We start from the raw sequence: 19,069 nt of genomic DNA on the forward strand, positions 1-19,069 counted from the left end.
GCGACAGTCTGGAAGGCCGTTTTACTAGCTCTGAGGTCTAAAGGTCTTCCAGTCACCTGCTGGCAAGAGGTCCTCCCTGATGCACTGCACTCGATTAGATCACTCCTTTGCACAGCTACCAATGCTACCCCTCATGAAAGGATGTTTGTTTTCCCCATGAAGTCCTCCTCGGGGACCTCACTACCGTCGTGGCTGACGTCCCCAGGCCCTGTCCTGCTCCGGAAGCACGTGAGGACCCATAAGTCGGTCCCCCTGGTCGAAAGGGTCCAGCTCCTCCACGCCAACCCCCAATATGCCTATGTGGCGTACCCCAACGGGCGGGAGGACACGGTCTCCATTCGAGACCTGGCACCCGCAGGTGCCCCAGGGACCACGACGACCCACAACCTCACACCCCCAACCCCCGTATACAGCATGCCTGAGCCCCAGAGCCGCCACCACGCGCCCGACAATCGGAAGGGACTACAGACGACTCGAGCAACTACGGCCTGGCGCCTGAACCAACACCACGGCCACCAGAACCGACACCACAACCGGCACTACGGCGGTCACAGCGGCAGATCAAACCCCCAGAGAGACTGAATTTGTAAATTTGTAATTCTGTAAATATCGTTCCACCCACCTCACCCCCGCCGGACTCTTTTTTAAAAGCAGGGGGTGAATATGGTAAACCACTGTTAAGCCTATTGCCTGTGTGTGTGACATGCCTGGGCATGCCCCTGCCGGCCCTGCCTGAGACTCCTCCCCCCCTGGTCCAGGTACAAAGGTGACTGCTCCCCACCCCCCTGCCTCAGTCACCGGACCAGTTCATCAGCATGGGTGTGCTCCAAGTCTTTTGTGAATAAAAGCCTATTTGTTCTTGCATAAAAACTAGTCTTTGCTTGATTGATGGTGCATCATTTTGAGGATATGCTGCGGAGCTGTAGACATGCAGATTTTTTTAAATAGCCGTAAAGTCGATAATCAAATTTCAAGTGATTAGCAAAATACGCAAAGACAACATTGGGAAAACCTATGTCACAAGTGATTAGGACGTGGCATTCACTGCCTACTGGAGTGATGGATACTGTCTGATGGGGTAAATTCAACAGTAGCATTCAAAAGGGAATAAGATAAATACTTGGAAGAGAGAAAGCTGCAGAGTATGAGGAAAGGGACTAAGCAGATTTGAAAGAGCCAGGACAGACTCGAGGGGATGAACAGTCTCTCTCTGTGCTATGCTGTCTGCGCCTATGAACAGCTAAGTAAACTGATCCATTGCATCACAAAAGTTATCCAAGTCCTAAGATGTGCAGATCAGGTTGATTGGCCTTTCTCACTTGCTCCTTATTGTCAGGGGGATTATCAGGGTCAATACGTGGAGTTACGGGGATAGGGCCTGGGTGGGATTGTGGTCGGTGCAAACTCGATGGGCCGAATGACCTCTTTCTGCAGTGTAGGGTTTCTATGATTCCATGTCGCATACAATGGATTTCGGAAAATGCCAAGGAGAAAATCATCTAACTTGTGAGCAAGGAATGAGGTGTGAGGGAGGAAACTGAAATGATAGAAAATCGTGTTATAATAAGGTAGCTACTAACAAACATACGAATTAGGAGCAGGAGTAGGCCACTCGGGCCCTCAAGCCTGCTCCGCCATTCAATAAGATCGTGGCTGATCTGATTACAACCTAAACCCCACATTATTGCCTACCCCCTGATAACCTTTCACCCCTTTGTGAATCAAGAATCTATCTGGCTCTGCCATAAAAATATTCAAAGACTCTGTTTCCACTGCCTTTTGAGGAAGAGAGTTCCAGAGACTCATGACCCTCAGAGAGAAAAGAAATTCTCCTCATCTCTGTCTTAACTGAGCAGCCCCTTATTTTTAAACAGTGACCCCACCTTCCCCCCCCCCCCCCCCGCCTTCCCCGCTAGTTCTAGATTCTCCCACAAGAGGAAACATCTTCTCCATATCCAACCTGTCAATACACTTCAATATCTTAAAGGTTTCAATCAAATCACAATCTTAGTTTTCTAAACTATAGTGGATACAAGCCTCACCTCTCCAACCTTTCCTCATAAGACAACTTACCCATTCCTGGTGGTAGTCTGGTAAACCTTCTCTGAATTGCTTCGAATGCATTTAAATTGTTCCTTTAAAAAGGAGGCCAATACTGTACACCTGTCTGGCACAAAAGTAAAATGGAAAAGGTAGCCAAGCCATGACTTATAAAGGAAATTAGAGATAGTATTAGATCCAAGGAAGAGGAATAAAAATTAGCCAGGAGAAAAAACAACAGCCCTGAGGATTTGGAGCAGTTTAGAATTCAGCAAAGGGAGCACCAAGGGATTGATAAAGAAGGGGAAAATAGAGTACTAGAGTAAGCTTGGGAGGACATACAAACTGACTGTAAATGTTTCAATAGGTATATGAAGTGAAAAAGATTGGTGAAGACAAGTGTAGGTCCCTTACAGTCAGAAACAGGGGAATTTATAATGGGGAACAAAGAAATGGCTGACCAACTAAATACATACTCTGGTTCTGTCTTCACAAAGGAGGACACAAATTAAGTTCCAGAAATGTTGGGGAACACAGGGTTTAGTGAGAGGGAGTAGAGAAATTATTTTGGGGAAATTAGTGGGATTGAAAACCGATAAATCTCCAGGGCCTGAGAATCTACATCCCAGAGCACTTAAGGAAGTGGCCCAAGTAATAGTAGGTGCATTGGTGATCATTTTCCAAGACTCCGGAACAGTTTCTATAGATTGGAGGGTAGCTAATGTAACCCCACCATTTAAAAAGGAAGATAGAGAGAAAACAGGGAATTATAGACCAGTCAGCCTGACGTTGGTAGTGGGGTAAATTCTAGAGTCCATGATAATAAATTTTATAGAAAAACACTTGGAAAGCATTGACAGGATTGGACATAGTCAGCATGGATTTATGAAAGGGAAATCATACTTGACAAATCTACTGGAATTTTTTGAGGATATACCTAGTAGAGTTGATGAGGGGGAGCCAGTGGATGTGGTTTATTTGGACTTTCAGAAGGCTTTCGACAAGTTCCACATAAGATATTAGTGTGTAAAATTAAAGTGCATGGGACTGGGGGAAATGCATAGAGTTGGTTAAAAAATTAGTTGGTAGGCAGGAAACAAAGAGTAAGATTAAACAGGTCTTTTTCCGAAGGTAGGCAGTGACTAGTGGGGTACCTCAGGGATTGGTGTAGGTCCCAATCTACACCAATGGGACCTGGTGTCGATTGGTCTACAATGGCAGATGCAGTATGATGTAGGAGGTTATCCACTTTGGTAGCAAAAACAGGAAGGCAGATTATTATCAGAATGGCTACAAATTAAGAGAGGGGAATGTGCAACAAGACCTGGTGTCCTCATATACAAGTCTCTGAGGGTAACAATGCAAGTGCAGCAGGCAGTAAAGAAGACAAAAAGTATGTTGGCCTTCATAGGGAGAGGATTTGACTAGAGGAGTAGAAATGTCATCCTGCAATTATACAGGGCCTTGGTGAGGCCACACCTGGAATATTTTGTTTTGGTCTCCTTATCTGTGGAAGGATGTTCTTGCTGTAGAGGGAGTGCAGCAAAGGTTTACCAGACTGATTCCTGAGATGGCTGGACTGACGTATGGGGAGAGATTGAGTCGGTTAGGATTATATCCGCTGGAGTTCAGAAGAATGAAGGGGGATCTCTTAGAAACTTATCAAATTCGAATAGGAATAGACAGGGTAAATGCAGGGAGGATGTTCCCGATGGTGGGGGTGTCTAGAACCAAGGGTCTTAGTCTAAGGATAGAGGGTAAACCTTTTTGGACTGAGACGAGGAGAAATTCTCTCACCCAGAAAGTGGTGAGCCTGTGGAATTTACTGCCACAGAAAGCAGCTGAGGCCAAAACATTGTTTGTTTTCAAGAAAGAGTTAGATATAGCATTTGAGGCAAAGGGGATCAAGGATATGGGGGAAGATGGGATCAGGCTATTGAGTTGGATGATCAGCCATCATAATGAATAGCGGAGCAGGCTCAAATAGTCGAATGGCTTACTCCTGCTCCTATCTTCAATGTTTCTCTGTAATATGATGTGGAGATGCCGGCGTTGGACTGGGGTAAGCACAGTAAGAAGTCTCACAACACCAGGTTAAAGTCCAACAGGTTTATTTGGCAGCATTAGCTTTCGGAGCCCCAAGCCCCTTCTTCAGGTGAGTGAGGACTCATGTTCACAAACAGGGCATATAAAGTATATGCCCTGTTTGTGAACACGAGTCCTCACTCACCTGAAGAAGGGGTTTGGGGCTCCGAAAGCTAGTGCTGCCAAATAAATCTGTTGGACTTTAACCTGGTGTTGTGAGACTTCTCTGTAATACTCCAGATGTGGCCTGACTAATAACTTGTGCAACTGAAGCATAATGTCCCTATTTTTGTAATCAATTCTCCTTGTAATAAATGATAACATGCTATTAGATTTCCTAATTACTTGCTGTATCTGTATACTAGCCTTTTGTGAGTCATGCACTGGAACACCCAGATCCCTCTGCATAGATCATAAGACCATAAAACATAGGAGCAGAATTAGGCCACTTGGCCCATCGAGTCTGCTCCGCCATTCAATCATGGCTGATTTTTTTTCTCATCCCCATTCCTTTTCCCCATAACCCCTGTTAGAGTTCTTTGAAGAGATAACAAATAGGTTAGACCAAGGAGAGCCAATGGATGTTATCTATCTTGACTTCCAAAAGGCCTTTGACAAGGTGCCTCACGGGAGACTGCTGAGTAAAATAAGGGCCCATGGTATTCGAGGCAAGGTACTAACATGGATTGACGATTGGCTGTCAGACAGAAGGCAGAGAGTTGGGATAAAAGGTTCTTTCTCAGAATGGCAACCGGTGACAAGTGGTGTCCCGCAGGGTTCAGTGTTGGGGCCACAGCTGTTCTCTTTATATATTAACGATCTAGATGACGGGACTGGGAGCATTCTGGCCAAGTTTGCCGATGATACAAAGATAGGTGGAGGGGCAGGTAGTATTGAGGAGGTGGGGAGGCTGCAGAAAGATTTAGACAGTTTAGGAGAGTGGTCCAAGAAGTGGCTGATGAAATTCAACGTGGGCAAGTGCGAGGTCGTACACTTTGGAAAAAAGAATAGAGGCATGGACTATTTTCTAAACGGTGACAAAATTCATAATGCTAAAGTGCAAAGGGACTTGGGAGTCCTAGTCCAGGATTCTCTAAAGGTAAACTTGCAGGTTGAGTCCGTAATTAAGAAAGCAAATGTAATGTTGTCATTTATCTCAAGAGGCTTGGAATACAAAAGCAGGGATGTACTTCTGAGGCTTTATAAAGCACTGGTTAGGCCCCATTTGGAGTACTGTGAGCAATTTTGGGCCCCACACCTCAGGAAGGACATACTGGCACTGGAGCGGGTCCAGCGGAGATTCACACGGATGATCCCAGGAATGGTAGGCCTGACATACGATGAACGTCTGAGGATCGTGGGATTATATTCATTGGAGTTTAGGAGGTTGAGGGGAGATCTGATAGAAACTTACAAGATAATGAACGGCTTAGATAGGATGGACGTAGGGAAGTTGTTTCCATTAACAGGGGAGACTAGGACGCGGGGGCACAGCCTTAGAATAAAAGGGAGTCACTTTAGAACAGAGATGAGGAGAAATTTCTTCAGCCAGAGAGTGGTGGGTCTGTGGAATTCATTGCCACAGAGGGCTGTGGAGGCCGAGACGTTGAGCGTCTTCAAGACAGAAATTGATAAATTCTTGATTTCTCGAGGAATTAAGGGCTATGGGGAGAGAGCGGGTAAATGGAGTTGAAATCAACCATGATTGAATGGTGGAGTGGACTCGATGGGCCGAATGGCCTTACTTCCGCTCCTATGTCTTATGGTCTTATGGTCTTATGACCCCCTTATTAATCAAGAACCTATCTATCTCTGTCTTAAAAACACTCAATGACCTGGCCTCCATAGCCTTCTGCGGCAAAGAGTTCCACAGATTCACCACTCTCTGGCTGAAGAAATTCCTCCTTATCTCTGTTTTAAAGGATCGTCCCTTTAGCTTGAGGCTGTGCCCTCTGGTTCTAGTTTTTCCTACTAGTGGAAACATTCTCTCCACGTCCACACTATCCAGGCCTCGCAGTATCCTGTGAGTTTCAATTAGATCCCCCCTCATCCTTCTAAACTCCAATGAGTACAGACCCAGAGTCTCAAATGTTCCTCATACAACAAGTTCTTCATTCCAGGTATCATTCTTGTGAACCTCCTCTGGACCCTTTCCAAGGCAGCACATCCTTCCTTAGATATGGAGCCCAAAACTGCTCACAATACTCCAAATGGGGTCTGACCAGAACCTTATACAGCCTCAGAAGTACATTCTTGCTCTTGTATTCTAGCCCGCTCGACATGAATGCTAACATTGCATTTGCCTTCCTAACTGCCGACTGAACCTGCATGTTAGCCTTAAGAGAATCTTACACGATGACTCCCAAGTCCCTTTGTGTTTCTGATTTCCTAAGCATTTTCCCATTTAGAAAATAGTCTATGCCTCCATTCCTCCTTCCAAAGTGCATAACCTCACACTTTTCCACATTGCATTCCATCTGCCACTTCTTTGCCCACTCTCCTAACCTGTCCAAGTCCTTCTGCAGCCCCCCTGCTTCCTCAATACTACCTGTCCCTCTACATACCTTTGTATCATCTGCAAACTTAGCAACATCCACGGGACCTGATGAAGTCTATCCCAGGACATTGTGGGAGGCTAGGGAGGAAATTGCGGGTCCCCTAGCGGAGATCGATCGTCACAGGTGAGGTGCCTGAAGATTGGAGGGTGGCAAATGTTGTGCCTTTGTTTAAAAAGGGCTGCAGGGAAAGGCCTGGGAACTACAGGCCAGTGAGCCTCACATCTGTGGTGGGTAAGTTGTTGGAAGGTATTTTGAGAGACAGGATCTACAGGCATTTAGAGACGCAAGGACTGAGTAGGGACAGTCAGCATGGCTTTGTGCGGGCAATTGGGACTAGCATCGGGTTTTAAAAAACGGGCGGCATGGACAAGTTGGGCCGAAGGGCCTGTTTCCATGCTGTAAACCTCTATGACTCAGTGCCTTCAGTTCCTTCTTCCAAATCGTTAATGTATATTGTGAAAAGTTGTGGTCCGAGCATTGACCCCTGAGGCACACCACTAGTCACCGGCTGCCATCCTGAAAAAGACCCCTTTATCCCCACTCTCTAGCTTCTGCCAGTCACAGTAAGAAGTTTAACAACACCAGGTTAAAGTCCAACAGGTTTATTTGGTAGCAAAAGCCACACAAGCTTTCGGAGCTCTTAGCCCCTTCTTCAGGTGAGTGGGAATTCTGTTCACAAACAGAGCTTATAAAGACACAGACTCAATTTACATGAATAATGGTTGGAATGCAAATACTTACAACTAATCAAGTCTTTAAGAGACGAAACAATGTGAGTGGAGAGAGCATCAAGACAGGCTAAAAAGATGTGTATTGTCTCCAGACAAGACAGCCAGTGAAACTCTGCAGGTCCACGCAACTGTGGGAGTTACAAATAGTGTGACATGAACCCAATATCCCGGTTGAGGCCGTCCTCGTGTGTGCGGAACTTGGCTATCAGTTTCTGCTCAGCGACTCTGCGCTGTCGTGTGTCGCGAAGGCCGCCTTGGAGAACGCTTACCCGAATATCAGAGGCCGAATGCCCGTGACCGCTGAAGTGCTCCCCAACAGGAAGAGAACAGTCTTGCCTGGTGATTGTCGACCGCGACAATCACCAGGCAAGACTGTTCTCTTCCTGTTGGGGAGCACTTCAGCGGTCACGGGCATTCGGCCTCTGATATTCGGGTAAGCGTTCTCCAAGGCGGCCTTCGCGACACACGACAGCGCAGAGTCGCTGAGCAGAAACTGATAGCCAAGTTCCGCACACACGAGGACGGCCTCAACCGGGATATTGGGTTCATGTCACACTATTTGTAACTCCCACAGTTGCGTGGACCTGCAGAGTTTCACTGGCTGTCTTGTCTGGAGACAATACACATCTTTTTAGCCTGTCTTGATGCTCTCTCCACTCACATTGTTTCGTCTCTTAAAGACTTGATTAGTTATAAGTATTTGCATTCCAACCATTATTCATGTAAATTGAGTCTGTGTCTTTATAAGCTCTGTTTGTGAACAGAATTCCCACTCACCTGAAGAAGGGGCTAAGAGCTCCGAAAGCTTGTGTGGCTTTTGCTACCAAATAAACCTGTTGGACTTTAAGCTGGTGTTGTTAAACTTCTTACTGTGTTTACCCCAGTCCAACGCCGGCATCTCCACATCATTTCTGCCAGTCAGCCAATCCTCTATCCATGCCAGGATCTTACCCTTAACACCATGGGCACTTAACTTATTCAACAGTCTCCTTGTAAAGGCCTTCTGGAAATCTAAATCAATCCCGTCCACTGGCTCTCCTTTATCTAACTTCCTTGTTACCTCCTCAAAGAACTCTAACAGATTTGTCAGACATGACTTCCCCTTGACAAAGCCGTGCTGACTCAGTCTTACTTTATCATGCACTTCCAAGTACGCTGCAATCTCATCTTTAATAATGGACTCTAAAATCTTATCAATGACCGAAGTCAGGCTAACCAGCCTATAATTTCCCATTTGCTGCCTCCCTCCCTTCTTAAACAGCGGTGTTACATTTGCTACTTTCCTGTCCTCTGGGACCCTCCCTGGCTGTCTTGTCTGCAGACAATGCACATCTTTTTAGCCTGTCTTGATGCTCTCTCCACTCACGTTGTCTTGTTTCTTAAAGACTTGATTAGTTGTAAGTATTTGCATTCCAACCATTATTCATGTAAATTGAGTTTGTGTCTTTATATGCCCTGTTTGTGAACAGAATTCTCACTCACCTGAAGAAGGGGCTTGGAGCTCCGAAAGCTTGTGTGGCTTTTGCTACCAAATAAACCTGTTGGACTTTAACCTGGTGTTGTTAAACTTCTTACTGTGTGTACCCTCCCTGCCTCCAGTGATTCCTGAAAGATCACCACCAATGCCTCCACAATTTCCTCAGCTATCTTTTTTAGAACCCTGGGGTGTAGTCCATCTGGCCCAGGTGATTTATCCACTTTTAGACCTTTCAGTTTCCCCAGAACCTTCTCCTTGGTGATGGCCACTACCTGTGACCCCTGACTCTCCTGGAGTTCTGGCATCCCACTGGTGTCTTCAGCTCCTCTGCCATTGCTTTGTTTCCTATTATTACTTCTCCAGCCTCATTTTCCAGTGGTCCAATTTCTATTTTTGCCTCTCTCTTGCCTTTTATATATTGAAAAAAAATCTTCCTATCTTCATTTATATTACTAGCCAGCTTGCACTCATATTTCATCTTCTGCCCCCCTTATTGCTTTTTTAGTTGTCCTCTGCTCGCTTTTAAAGGCTTCCCAATCCTCTGACTTCCCACTAATCCTTGCTACTTTGTATGCTTTTTCTTTTGCTTTTTTGCTGTCCTTGACTTCCCTCATCAGCCATGGATGCCTCGTCCTCCCCTTAGCATGTTTCCTCCTCCTTGGGATGAATTTCTGTTGTGCCTCCCGAATAACTCAAAAACTCCTGCCATTGTTGTTCCACTGTCTTCCCTGCTAGACTCCCTTTCCAATCAACTCTGGCCAGCCCCTCCCTCATGTCTTTGTAGTTACCTTCATTTAATTGTAATACTGTTACATCTGATTCCAGCCTCTCAAACTGCAGAACATAGAATTGTACAGCACAGAACAGGCCCTTCGGCCCACGATGTTGTGCCGAGCTTTATCTGAAACCAAGATCAAGCTATCCCACTCCCTATCATCCTCGTGTGCTCCATGTGCCTATCCAATAACCGCTTAAATGTTCCTAAAGTGTCTGACTCCACTATCACTGCAGGCAGTCCATTCCACACCCCAACCACTCTGTGCGTAAAGAACCTACCTCTGATATCCTTCCTGTATCTCCCACCACGAACCCTATAGTTATACCCCCTTGTAATAGCTCCATCCACCCGAGGAAATAGTCTTTGAACGTTCACTCTATCTATCCCCTTCATCATTTTATAAACCTCTATTAAGTCTCCCCTCAGCCTCCTCCGCTCCAGAGAGAGCAGCCCTAGCTCCCTCAACCTTTCCTCATAAGACCTACCCTCCAAACCAGGCAGCATCCTGGTAAATCTCCTTTGCACTCTTTCCAGCGCTTCCACATCCTTCTTATAGTGAGGTGACCAGAACTGCACACAATATTCCAAATGTGGTCTCACCAAGGTCCTGTACAGTTGCAGCATAACCCCACGGCTCTTAAACTCCAACCCCCTGTTAATAAAAGCTAACACACTATAGGCCTTCTTCACAGCTCTATCCACTTGAGTGGCAACCTTCAGAGATCTGTGGATATGAACCCCAAGATCTCTCTGTTCCTCCACAGTCTTCAGAACCCTACCTTTGACCCTGTAATCCACATTTAAATTAGTCCTACCAAAATGAATCACCTCACATTTATCAGGGTTAAACTCCATTTGCCATTTTTCAGCCCAGCTTTGCATCCTATCTATGTCTGTTTGCAGCCTACAACAGCCCTCCACCTCATCCACTACTCCACCAATTTTGGTGTCATCAGCAAATTTACTGATCCACCCTTCAGCCCCCTCCTCTAAGTCATTAATAAAAATCACAAAGAGCAGAGGACCAAGCACTGATCCCTGCGGCACTCCGCTAGCAACCTGCCTCCAATCCGAAAATTTTCCATCGACCACCACCCTCTGTCTTCGATCAGACAGCCAGTTACCTATCCAATCGGCCAACTTTCCCTCTATCCCACACCTCCTCACTTTCATCATAAGCCGACCATGGGGGACCTTATCAAACGCCTTACTAAAATCCATGTATATGACATCAACTGCCCTACCTTCATCAACACACTTAGTTACCTCCTCAAAAAATTCTATCAAATTTGTGAGGCACGACTTGCCCTTCACGAATCCGTGCTGACTATCCCGGATTAATCCGCATCTTTCTAAATGGTCGTAAATCCCATCTCTAAGGACCTTTTCCATCAATTTACCAACCACCGAAGTAAGACTAACTGGTCTATAATTACCAGGGTCATTTCTATTCCCATTCTTAAACAGAGGAACAACATTCGCCATTCTCCAGTCCTCTGGCACCATCCCCATGGACAGCGAGGACCCAAAGATCAAAGCCAAAGGCTCTGCAATCTCATCCCTTGCCTCCCAAAGAATCCTAGGATACATTTCATCAGGCCCAGGGGACTTATCGACCTTCAGTTTATTCAAAACTGCCAGGACATCCTCCCTCCGAACATCTATTTCCTCCAGCCTATTAGCCTGTAACACCTTCTCTTCCTCAAAAACATGGCCCCTCTCCTTGGTGAACACTGAAGAAAAGTATTCATTCATCACCTCGCCTATCTCTACTGACTCCATACACAAGTTCTCACTACTGTCCTTGACTGGCCCTAACCTCACCCTGGTCATTCTTTTATTCCTCACATAAGAGTAAAAAGCCTTGGGGTTTTCCTTGATCCGACCCGCCAAGGATTTCTCGTGTCCCCTCCTAGCTCTCCTAAGCCCCTTTTTCAGCTCATTCCTTGCTAACTTGTAACCCTCAATCGAGCCATCTGAACCTTGTTTCCTCATCCCTACATAAGCTTCCCTCTTCCTTTTCACAAGACATTCCACTTCTTTCGTGAACCAGAGTTCCCTCACTCGGCCATTTCCTCCCTGCCTGACAGGGACATACCTATCAAGGACACCCAGTATTTGTTCCTTGAAAAAGTTCCACTTTTCATTAGTTCCTTTCTCTGACAGTTTCTGTTCCCAACTTATGCCCCCTAATTCTTGCCTAATCGCATCATAATTACCAATTGTAAACCTTGCCCTGCCGTATGGCCCTATCCCTCTCCATTGCAATAACAAAAGACACCGAATTGTGGTCACTATCTCCAAAGTGCTCTCCCACAACCAAATCCAACACTTGGCCCGGTTCATTTCCCAGTACCAAATCCAATGTGGCCTCACCTCTTGTCGGCCTATCCACATATTGTGTCAGGAAACCCTCCTGCACACACTGCACAAAAACTGCCCCATCCGAACTATTTGACCTACAAAGGTTCCAATCAATATTTGGAAAGTTAAAGTCCCCCATGACAACTACCCTGTGACCCCCACACATATCCATAATCTGCTTAGCAATTTCTTCCTCCACATCTCTATTACTATTTGGGGGCCTATAATAAACTCCTAACAGTGTGACCGCTCCTTTCCTATTTCTAACCTCAGCCCATATTACCTCAGTGTGCAGATCCCCCTCGAAGTGCCTTTCCGCAGCCGTTAAACTATCCTTGATTAACAATGCCACTCCTCCACCTCTTTTACCAGCTTCCCTACACTTACTGAAACATCTATACCCCGGAACATCCAACAACCATTCCTGTCCTTGTTCTACCCACGTCTCCGTTATGGTCACAACATCGTAGTCCCAAGTACCAATCCACGCCCCAAGTTCATCTACCTTGTTCCGGATGCTCCTTGCATTGAAGTAGACACACTTCAACCCACCTTCCTGTCTACCGGTACCCACCCTTGACCCTGATACCTTCCCCAATACCTCACCACCCTCACTGACTTCTGGACTACAACTCCTTTTCCCACTCCCCTGACAAATTAGTTTAAACCCCCCTGAAGAGCCGTAACAAATTTCCCTCCTAGGATATTGGTGCCCCTCTGGTTCAGGTGCACCCCGTCCTGTTTGTACAGGTCCCGCCTTCCCCAGAATGTGTTCCAATTATCCACGTATCTGAAACCCTCCCTCCTACACCATCCCTGCAACCACATGTTTAACTGCACTCTCTCCCTGTTCCTCAACTCGCTATCACGTGGCACCGGCAACGTACCAGAGATAACCACATGTTTTGTCTTGGCTCGCAGCTTCCAGCCCAGCTCCAGAAATTCCTGCTTTAAATCCCCGTCCCTTCTCTTACCTATGTCATTGGTACCAATGTGTACCACGACTTGTGACTGTTTCCCCTCCCCCTTCAGAATCCGGAAAACACGGTCTGAGACGTCATGGACTTTGGCATCCGGTAGGCAACATACCATCCGTGAGTCTCTTTTGCTGCCACAGAACCTCCTATCTATCCCTCTAACTAACGAGTCCCCAATAACTATTGCCCTCCCGCTCTGCCCCTTACCCTCCCGGACACAGAGACGGACACAGTGCTGGAGATCCTCTCACTGCGGCTCACCACTGGTATGTCATCCCCCTCAACCGTATCCAAAGCGGAATACTTGTTGCTAAGGGGAACGACCACCGGGGATCCCTGCACGGACTGCTTCCTCCCAGCCCCTCTCACCGTCACCCATCAGTTTTCATTCCTCGGAGTAACTGTATTCCGAAAGCTTCTGTCTATGGCCACCTCTGCGTCCTAATGATCCTAAGTTCATCCAACTCCAGCTCCAGTTCCCTAACACGGTTTTGGAGGAGCTGCAGATGGGTGCACTTCCCACAGGTGTAATCAGCAGGGACACTGTCGTCGTCCCTCACCTCAAACATAGTGCAAGAGGAACATAGCACTGCCTGCACACCCATCCCCTCTAGATACCTTGCCAGTACCAGGTAGAAACAGCAAAAATGAATTAAACTCACCCCTGCTCGCCCTGTCCCCCGAAGCCCTGTGAGCCAAAGCCTTATAGCTCACACTCTGCTTCCCACTCACTCCACTGCCTGCTCCCGACGCTGCCCGCTGTATACTGCAGCCTACCTTTTATACTTCACATGCTTAAAAAACCCTTCCCAGACTCCTTAGCAGCCCACTTCCAGTTTTCACTTTAAACTTAAAATACTACTGCAAAAGTAAAGGCCAAAAAAAACCACACACGAGCTGACTAATTAAATAAATAAACAATTCAATTAATCTCTCACCAGCACTGCTGCCTCCAATCACTCCCTCTCAGCTTGCTCCAGTGGAACAATGCAGAGTAAATTCTATCATATTGTGGTCACTGCTCCCTAAGGGTTCCTCCACCTTAAGTTCCCTAATTAAGTCTGCCGTATTACACATCACCAAATCCAGAATAGCCTGTTCTCTAGTAGGCTCTGTCACAAGCTACTCCAAAAAACCATCTTAGACATTCCACAAATTCCTTTTCTTGGGATCCACCTATCTCATTTTCCCAGTCCGCCTGCAAATTGAAGTCCCCCATGATTATTGTAATATTTCCTTTTTTATATGCCTTTTCAATCTCCTGATTTATTTTCTGCCCCACATCCTGAATACGGCTAGGGGGTCTCCCATCAGGGTCTTTTTACCTTTACGATTCCTCAACTCTGCCCACAGAGATTCTATGCCTTCTGATCCTACATCACTTCTTGTTATCAATTTAACTTCATTCCTTACTAACAATGCAACCCTGCCCCTTTTGCCCATCTGCCTGTCCTTCCGATAGGTCACATATCCTTGGATATTTAGATCCCAGCCCTGATCCCCTTGCAGCCACTTCTCTGTGATGCCCACAACATTGTACCGGCCAATTTCAATGTGCGCAACAAGCTCATTTACCTTGTTCCGTATACTGCGCGCATTTAGGTACAGCACCCTCAATCCTGCACTGACCACCTCCCTTCTCATGCTTGTCACCTTTTTTGCTCTGCCTGAGGTTAGATTCCTGCCACCTTCTATACTCTCTGTTCTATTACGTGGTCTGGAAACTTTACTAACCTCTCCTGAGCCCTCAGTTCCATTAACCTGCACTTCTACCCTCTCCTTTAACTTTGATTTTCTAGTTCTCCATACAACTGAACCTTCCCCCCCCAACTGTTTAGTTTAAAGCCCTATCTACAGCCCTAGTTATACGATTCGCCAGAACTCTGGTCCCAGCGCGATTCAGATGAAGACCGTCCCATCGGAACAGGTCCCCTCTTCCCCAAAATTGGTGCCAATGTCCCATGAATTCAAACCCATTCCTCCCACACCAATCTTTGAGCCACGCATTCACCTCCTTAATCTTATTGACCTTGTGCCAATTAGCTCGTGGCTGAGGTAGTAATCCAGAGATTATTACATTTTTGATTCTGCTTTTTAATTTAGCTCCCAGCTGTTCAGACTCCCTTAGCAGAACCTTTGTTCCTTTTCTACCTATGTCATTGGTACCTACGTGGACCACGACAACTGGATCTTTACCCTCCCATTCCAAGTTCCTCTGCAACCTCGATGAGATGTCCCGAACCTGAGCACCAGGTAGGCAACACAACCTTCGGGACTCTCGATCCTGGTCAGTGTCTCTGCCCCTAACTATACTATCTCCAATTACGACTACATTTCTGTTTTCTCTCCCCACTTGAACAGCTCCCTCTACCATGGTGCCGTGGTCAGTTTGCTCACCCTCCCTGCAGTACCCATTCCCATCCACACAGGGAGCAAGAATCTCAAACCTGTTGTACAGATTCAGGGACTGAGGCTCCCGCAACCCTACCTCCTGGATCCCTCTACCTGCCTCACTCACAGCCACACCCTTCTGTCCCTGACCACGAGCCGAATTCAAGGTATTTAATCTAAGGGGTGTGACTGCCTCCTGGAACACAGTGTCCAGGTATCTCTCCCCCTCCCTGATGTGTCGCAGCACCCAAAGCTCAGTGGATGAAGGGAAGGCGGTGGATGTTGTCTACCTGGATTTCAGCAAGGCCTTTGACAAGGTCCCTCATGGGAGGTTAGTTAGGAAGGTTCAGTCGCTAGGTATACATGGGGAGGTAGTAAATTGGATAAGACACTGGCTCAATGGAAGAAGCCAGAGAGTGGTTGTGGAGGATTGCTTCTCTGAGTGGAGGCCTGTGACTAGTGGTGTGCCGCAGGGATCGGTGTTGGGTCCATTGTTGTTTGTCATCTGTATCAATGATCTGGATGATAATGTGGTAAATTGGATCAGCAAGTTTGCTGATGATACAAAGATTGGAGGTGTAGTGGACAGTGAGGAAGGTTTTCAAAGCTTGCAGAGGGATTTGGACCAACTAGAAAAATGGGCTGAAAAATGGCAAAAGGAATTTAACGCAGACAAGTGTGAGATATTGCACTTTGGAAGGACAAACCAAAGAAGAACGTACAGGGTAAATGGTAGGACTCTGAAGAGTGCAGTTGAACAGAGGGATCTGGGAATACAGGTACAGAATTCCCTAAAAGTGACGTCACAGGTGGATAGGGTCGTAAAGAGTGCCTTTGGTACTTTGGCCTTTATAAATCGGAGTATCGAGTATAAAAGTTGGAGTGTTATGGTAAGGTTATATAAGGCATTGGTGAGGCCGAATTTGGAGTATTGTGTACAGTTTTGGTCACCTAGTTACAGGAAGGATGTAAATAAGATTGAAAGAGTGCAGAGAAGGTTCACAAGGATGTTGCCGGGACTTGAGAAGCTGAGTTACAGAGAGAGATTGAATAGGTTGGGACTTTATTCCCTGGAGCGTAGAAGATTGAGGGGAGATTTGATAGAGGTGTATAAGATTTTGATGGGTATAGATAGAGTGAATGCAAGCAGGCTTTTTCCACTGAGGCTAGGGGAGAAAAAAACCAGAGGGCATGGGTTAAGGGTGAAAGGAGAAAAGTTTAAAGGGAATATTAGGGGGGGCTTCTTCACGCAGAGAGTGGTGGGAGTGTGGAATGAGCTGCCGGATAAAGTGGTAAATGCGGGGTCACTTTTAACATTTAAGAAAAACTTGGACGGGTTCATGGATGAGAGGGGTGTGGAGGGATATGGTCCAAGTGCAGGTCAGTGGGACTAGGCATAAAATGGTTCGGCACAGACAAGAAGGGCCAAAAGGCCTGTTTCTGAGCTGTAATTTTCTATGGTTCTAATCCAGCTCACCCACTCTGAGCCGGAGTTCCTCAAGCAACCAACACTTACTGCAGACATGCTCACTGGGAGCTCTGCGCCTCAGAGCTCTGCAATTTCTCACCATTTAGATAACAAGCTTCTTTTTCATTCGTCCTGTTGAAATGGACAGTTTCACATTTGCCCACATTATACAGCATTTGCCATATTTTGCCCACCCTTTTAACCTAATTGTTGGGTCCATTCATTCGTTTGGAGAGATGAGAGAACAGCACGGATATGAGTTTTAAAATAGTTTTCTTTTATTGCAAACTTGGAGACTAGCTTCTCAGCCAGGCCCTGAACTGAACTGAACTTAAACTTGAGCAAGAACTGAATGCGCACACATTAAAGCCAAAATATATTCCAACCTTTATCTCATAATTGGAAGTGTTTTTCACATGCTGTCTCCACCTAGAAAAACAATCCTCGCAGCTGCTGTAATGGGAAACTGTTGTTTGCCTGCATTGTGTACCCTTCAGGAATGCAGTCAATTTTTAGCTAACCTATCATGCCTTCTGATTCTACATGCAGTCAACTTATCTACAATTGTGCAGCTTAGCAGAGTTAGTTAACCCCTACAGTCCAGCATTCAAATGTAATTGTGCATTGGCAGAAATATCTTAAAATGAAGTCTTTGCACAGACTGAAACAAACAGGGCTCAGTATACACAGGATCCCTCACCGATCTAATCCTTTTGTAGCCTCTTTATGTTCACTTCACAATTTATTTTTCTACCTATCTTTGTGTCATCAGCAAATTTAGCAACCACATCTTCACTCTCTTCATCCAAGTCATTGATATAAATTGTAAAAGTTGTAAAGTGTTTAGAGGGTGGCACCGTGGCACAGTGGTTAGCACTGCTGCCTCACAGCACCAGGGACCTGGGTTCAATTCTGGCCTCGGGTAACTGTCTGTGTGGAGTCTGCACATTCTCCCCGTGTCTGCGTGGGTTTCCTCTGGTGCTCCGGTTTTCTCCCACAGTCCAAAGATGTGCGGATTAGGTTGAGTGGCCGTGCTAAATTGACCCATAGTGTCAGGGGGATTTGCAGGGTAAATATGTGGGGTTATGGGAATAGGGCCTGGGTGGGAGTTTGGTTGGTGCAGACTCGATGGGCCGAATGGCCTCCTTCTGCACTGTAGGAATTCTATGATTCTATGAGGTGAGAAGAGTGTCGGTGAGCATCCTTTTCAATAACTTGGGGCGGCACGGTAGCACAGTGGTTAGCACTGCTGCTTCACAGCTCCAGGGTCCTGGGTTCGATTCCCAGCTCGGGTCACTGTCTGTGTGGAGTTTGCACATTCTCCTCGTGTCTGCGTGGGTTTCCTCCGGGTGCTCCGGTTTCCTCCCACAGTCCAAAGATGTGTGGGTTAGGTTGATTGGCCAGGTTTAAAAAAAAAAAAATTGCCCCTTAGAGTCCTGGGATGCGTAGGTTAGAGGGATTAGTGGGTAAATATGTGGGGGTAGGGCCTGGGTGGGATTGTGGTCGGTGCAGACTCGATGGGCCGAATGGCCTCCTTCTGCACTGTAGGGTTTCTATGATTTATCTATGATAACTCTTCATTTTCCAGGGAAAAAGATTCACGATCTGGGAGAGTACGACCCACTCCGGCAGGCTGACAGCGATGACAGCGAGGACGATGGCAATCTCGGCTACCAGAAGAACGGCAGCCTGCAGGCCGAGGCTAGCATTGAGGCCACACTTGACGGTGACGCAGATGCTGCAGTCGAAATGCACACTCTGAAAGTGAAGCAACGGCGGCTGGACGAAACCAGCTCTGCGGAGGTCCGAGCTACGGAGGTATCGGACGAGTTTACCATTAAAACCAGAAGGTCACTCGTCCCTTGCCTGCGGACGGCTGCCTTCCTTCTCACCCTCGCTTTCGCCATGGTCCTGGTCCTCGTCTGTGCTTTCTTCATCCCGTGCCCAAGGAGCCAGCCACTGATGACCTCATGGAACCGAAGCCTGGGCCAAGCCGCTGGTGAGCGGCGCTGGGAGGGTGGAAACGCACTGGCAGCCACACTTTGTGTATTAGAGTGATGGGCGGGGGGGTGGGAGGAGCAGTGCGACGCCTCGTGTTGCAGTGGCGAGCAAGGACTTGTGATCCCGCCTAGGGTGAATTGCTGACCTTTGCCCTGCCTTATCCGGGAGGTGCTGACTGGAGGTCAGCCATGTCCGCACA

General features: G+C 46.9%; 1 protein-coding gene across 3 annotated transcripts in view; it reads left to right on the top strand.

Moving 5' to 3' along the window:
* The window catches only part of fam234b (family with sequence similarity 234 member B), a 78,214-nt gene that overhangs the window by 6,236 nt on the left and 52,909 nt on the right, over window positions 1-19,069 (top strand). For all 3 annotated transcript variants that reach the window (XM_078237651.1, XM_078237652.1, XM_078237653.1), the window contains exon 2: window positions 18,458-18,868. In XM_078237651.1, coding sequence (XP_078093777.1) covers window positions 18,458-18,868 — 411 coding nt within the window. The remainder of the gene's footprint in view (window positions 1-18,457; window positions 18,869-19,069) is intronic.

The sequence above is a fragment of the Mustelus asterias genome, chromosome 21, assembly GCF_964213995.1.
Source record: "Mustelus asterias chromosome 21, sMusAst1.hap1.1, whole genome shotgun sequence".
Classification (NCBI taxonomy): Eukaryota; Metazoa; Chordata; class Chondrichthyes; order Carcharhiniformes; family Triakidae; genus Mustelus; species Mustelus asterias.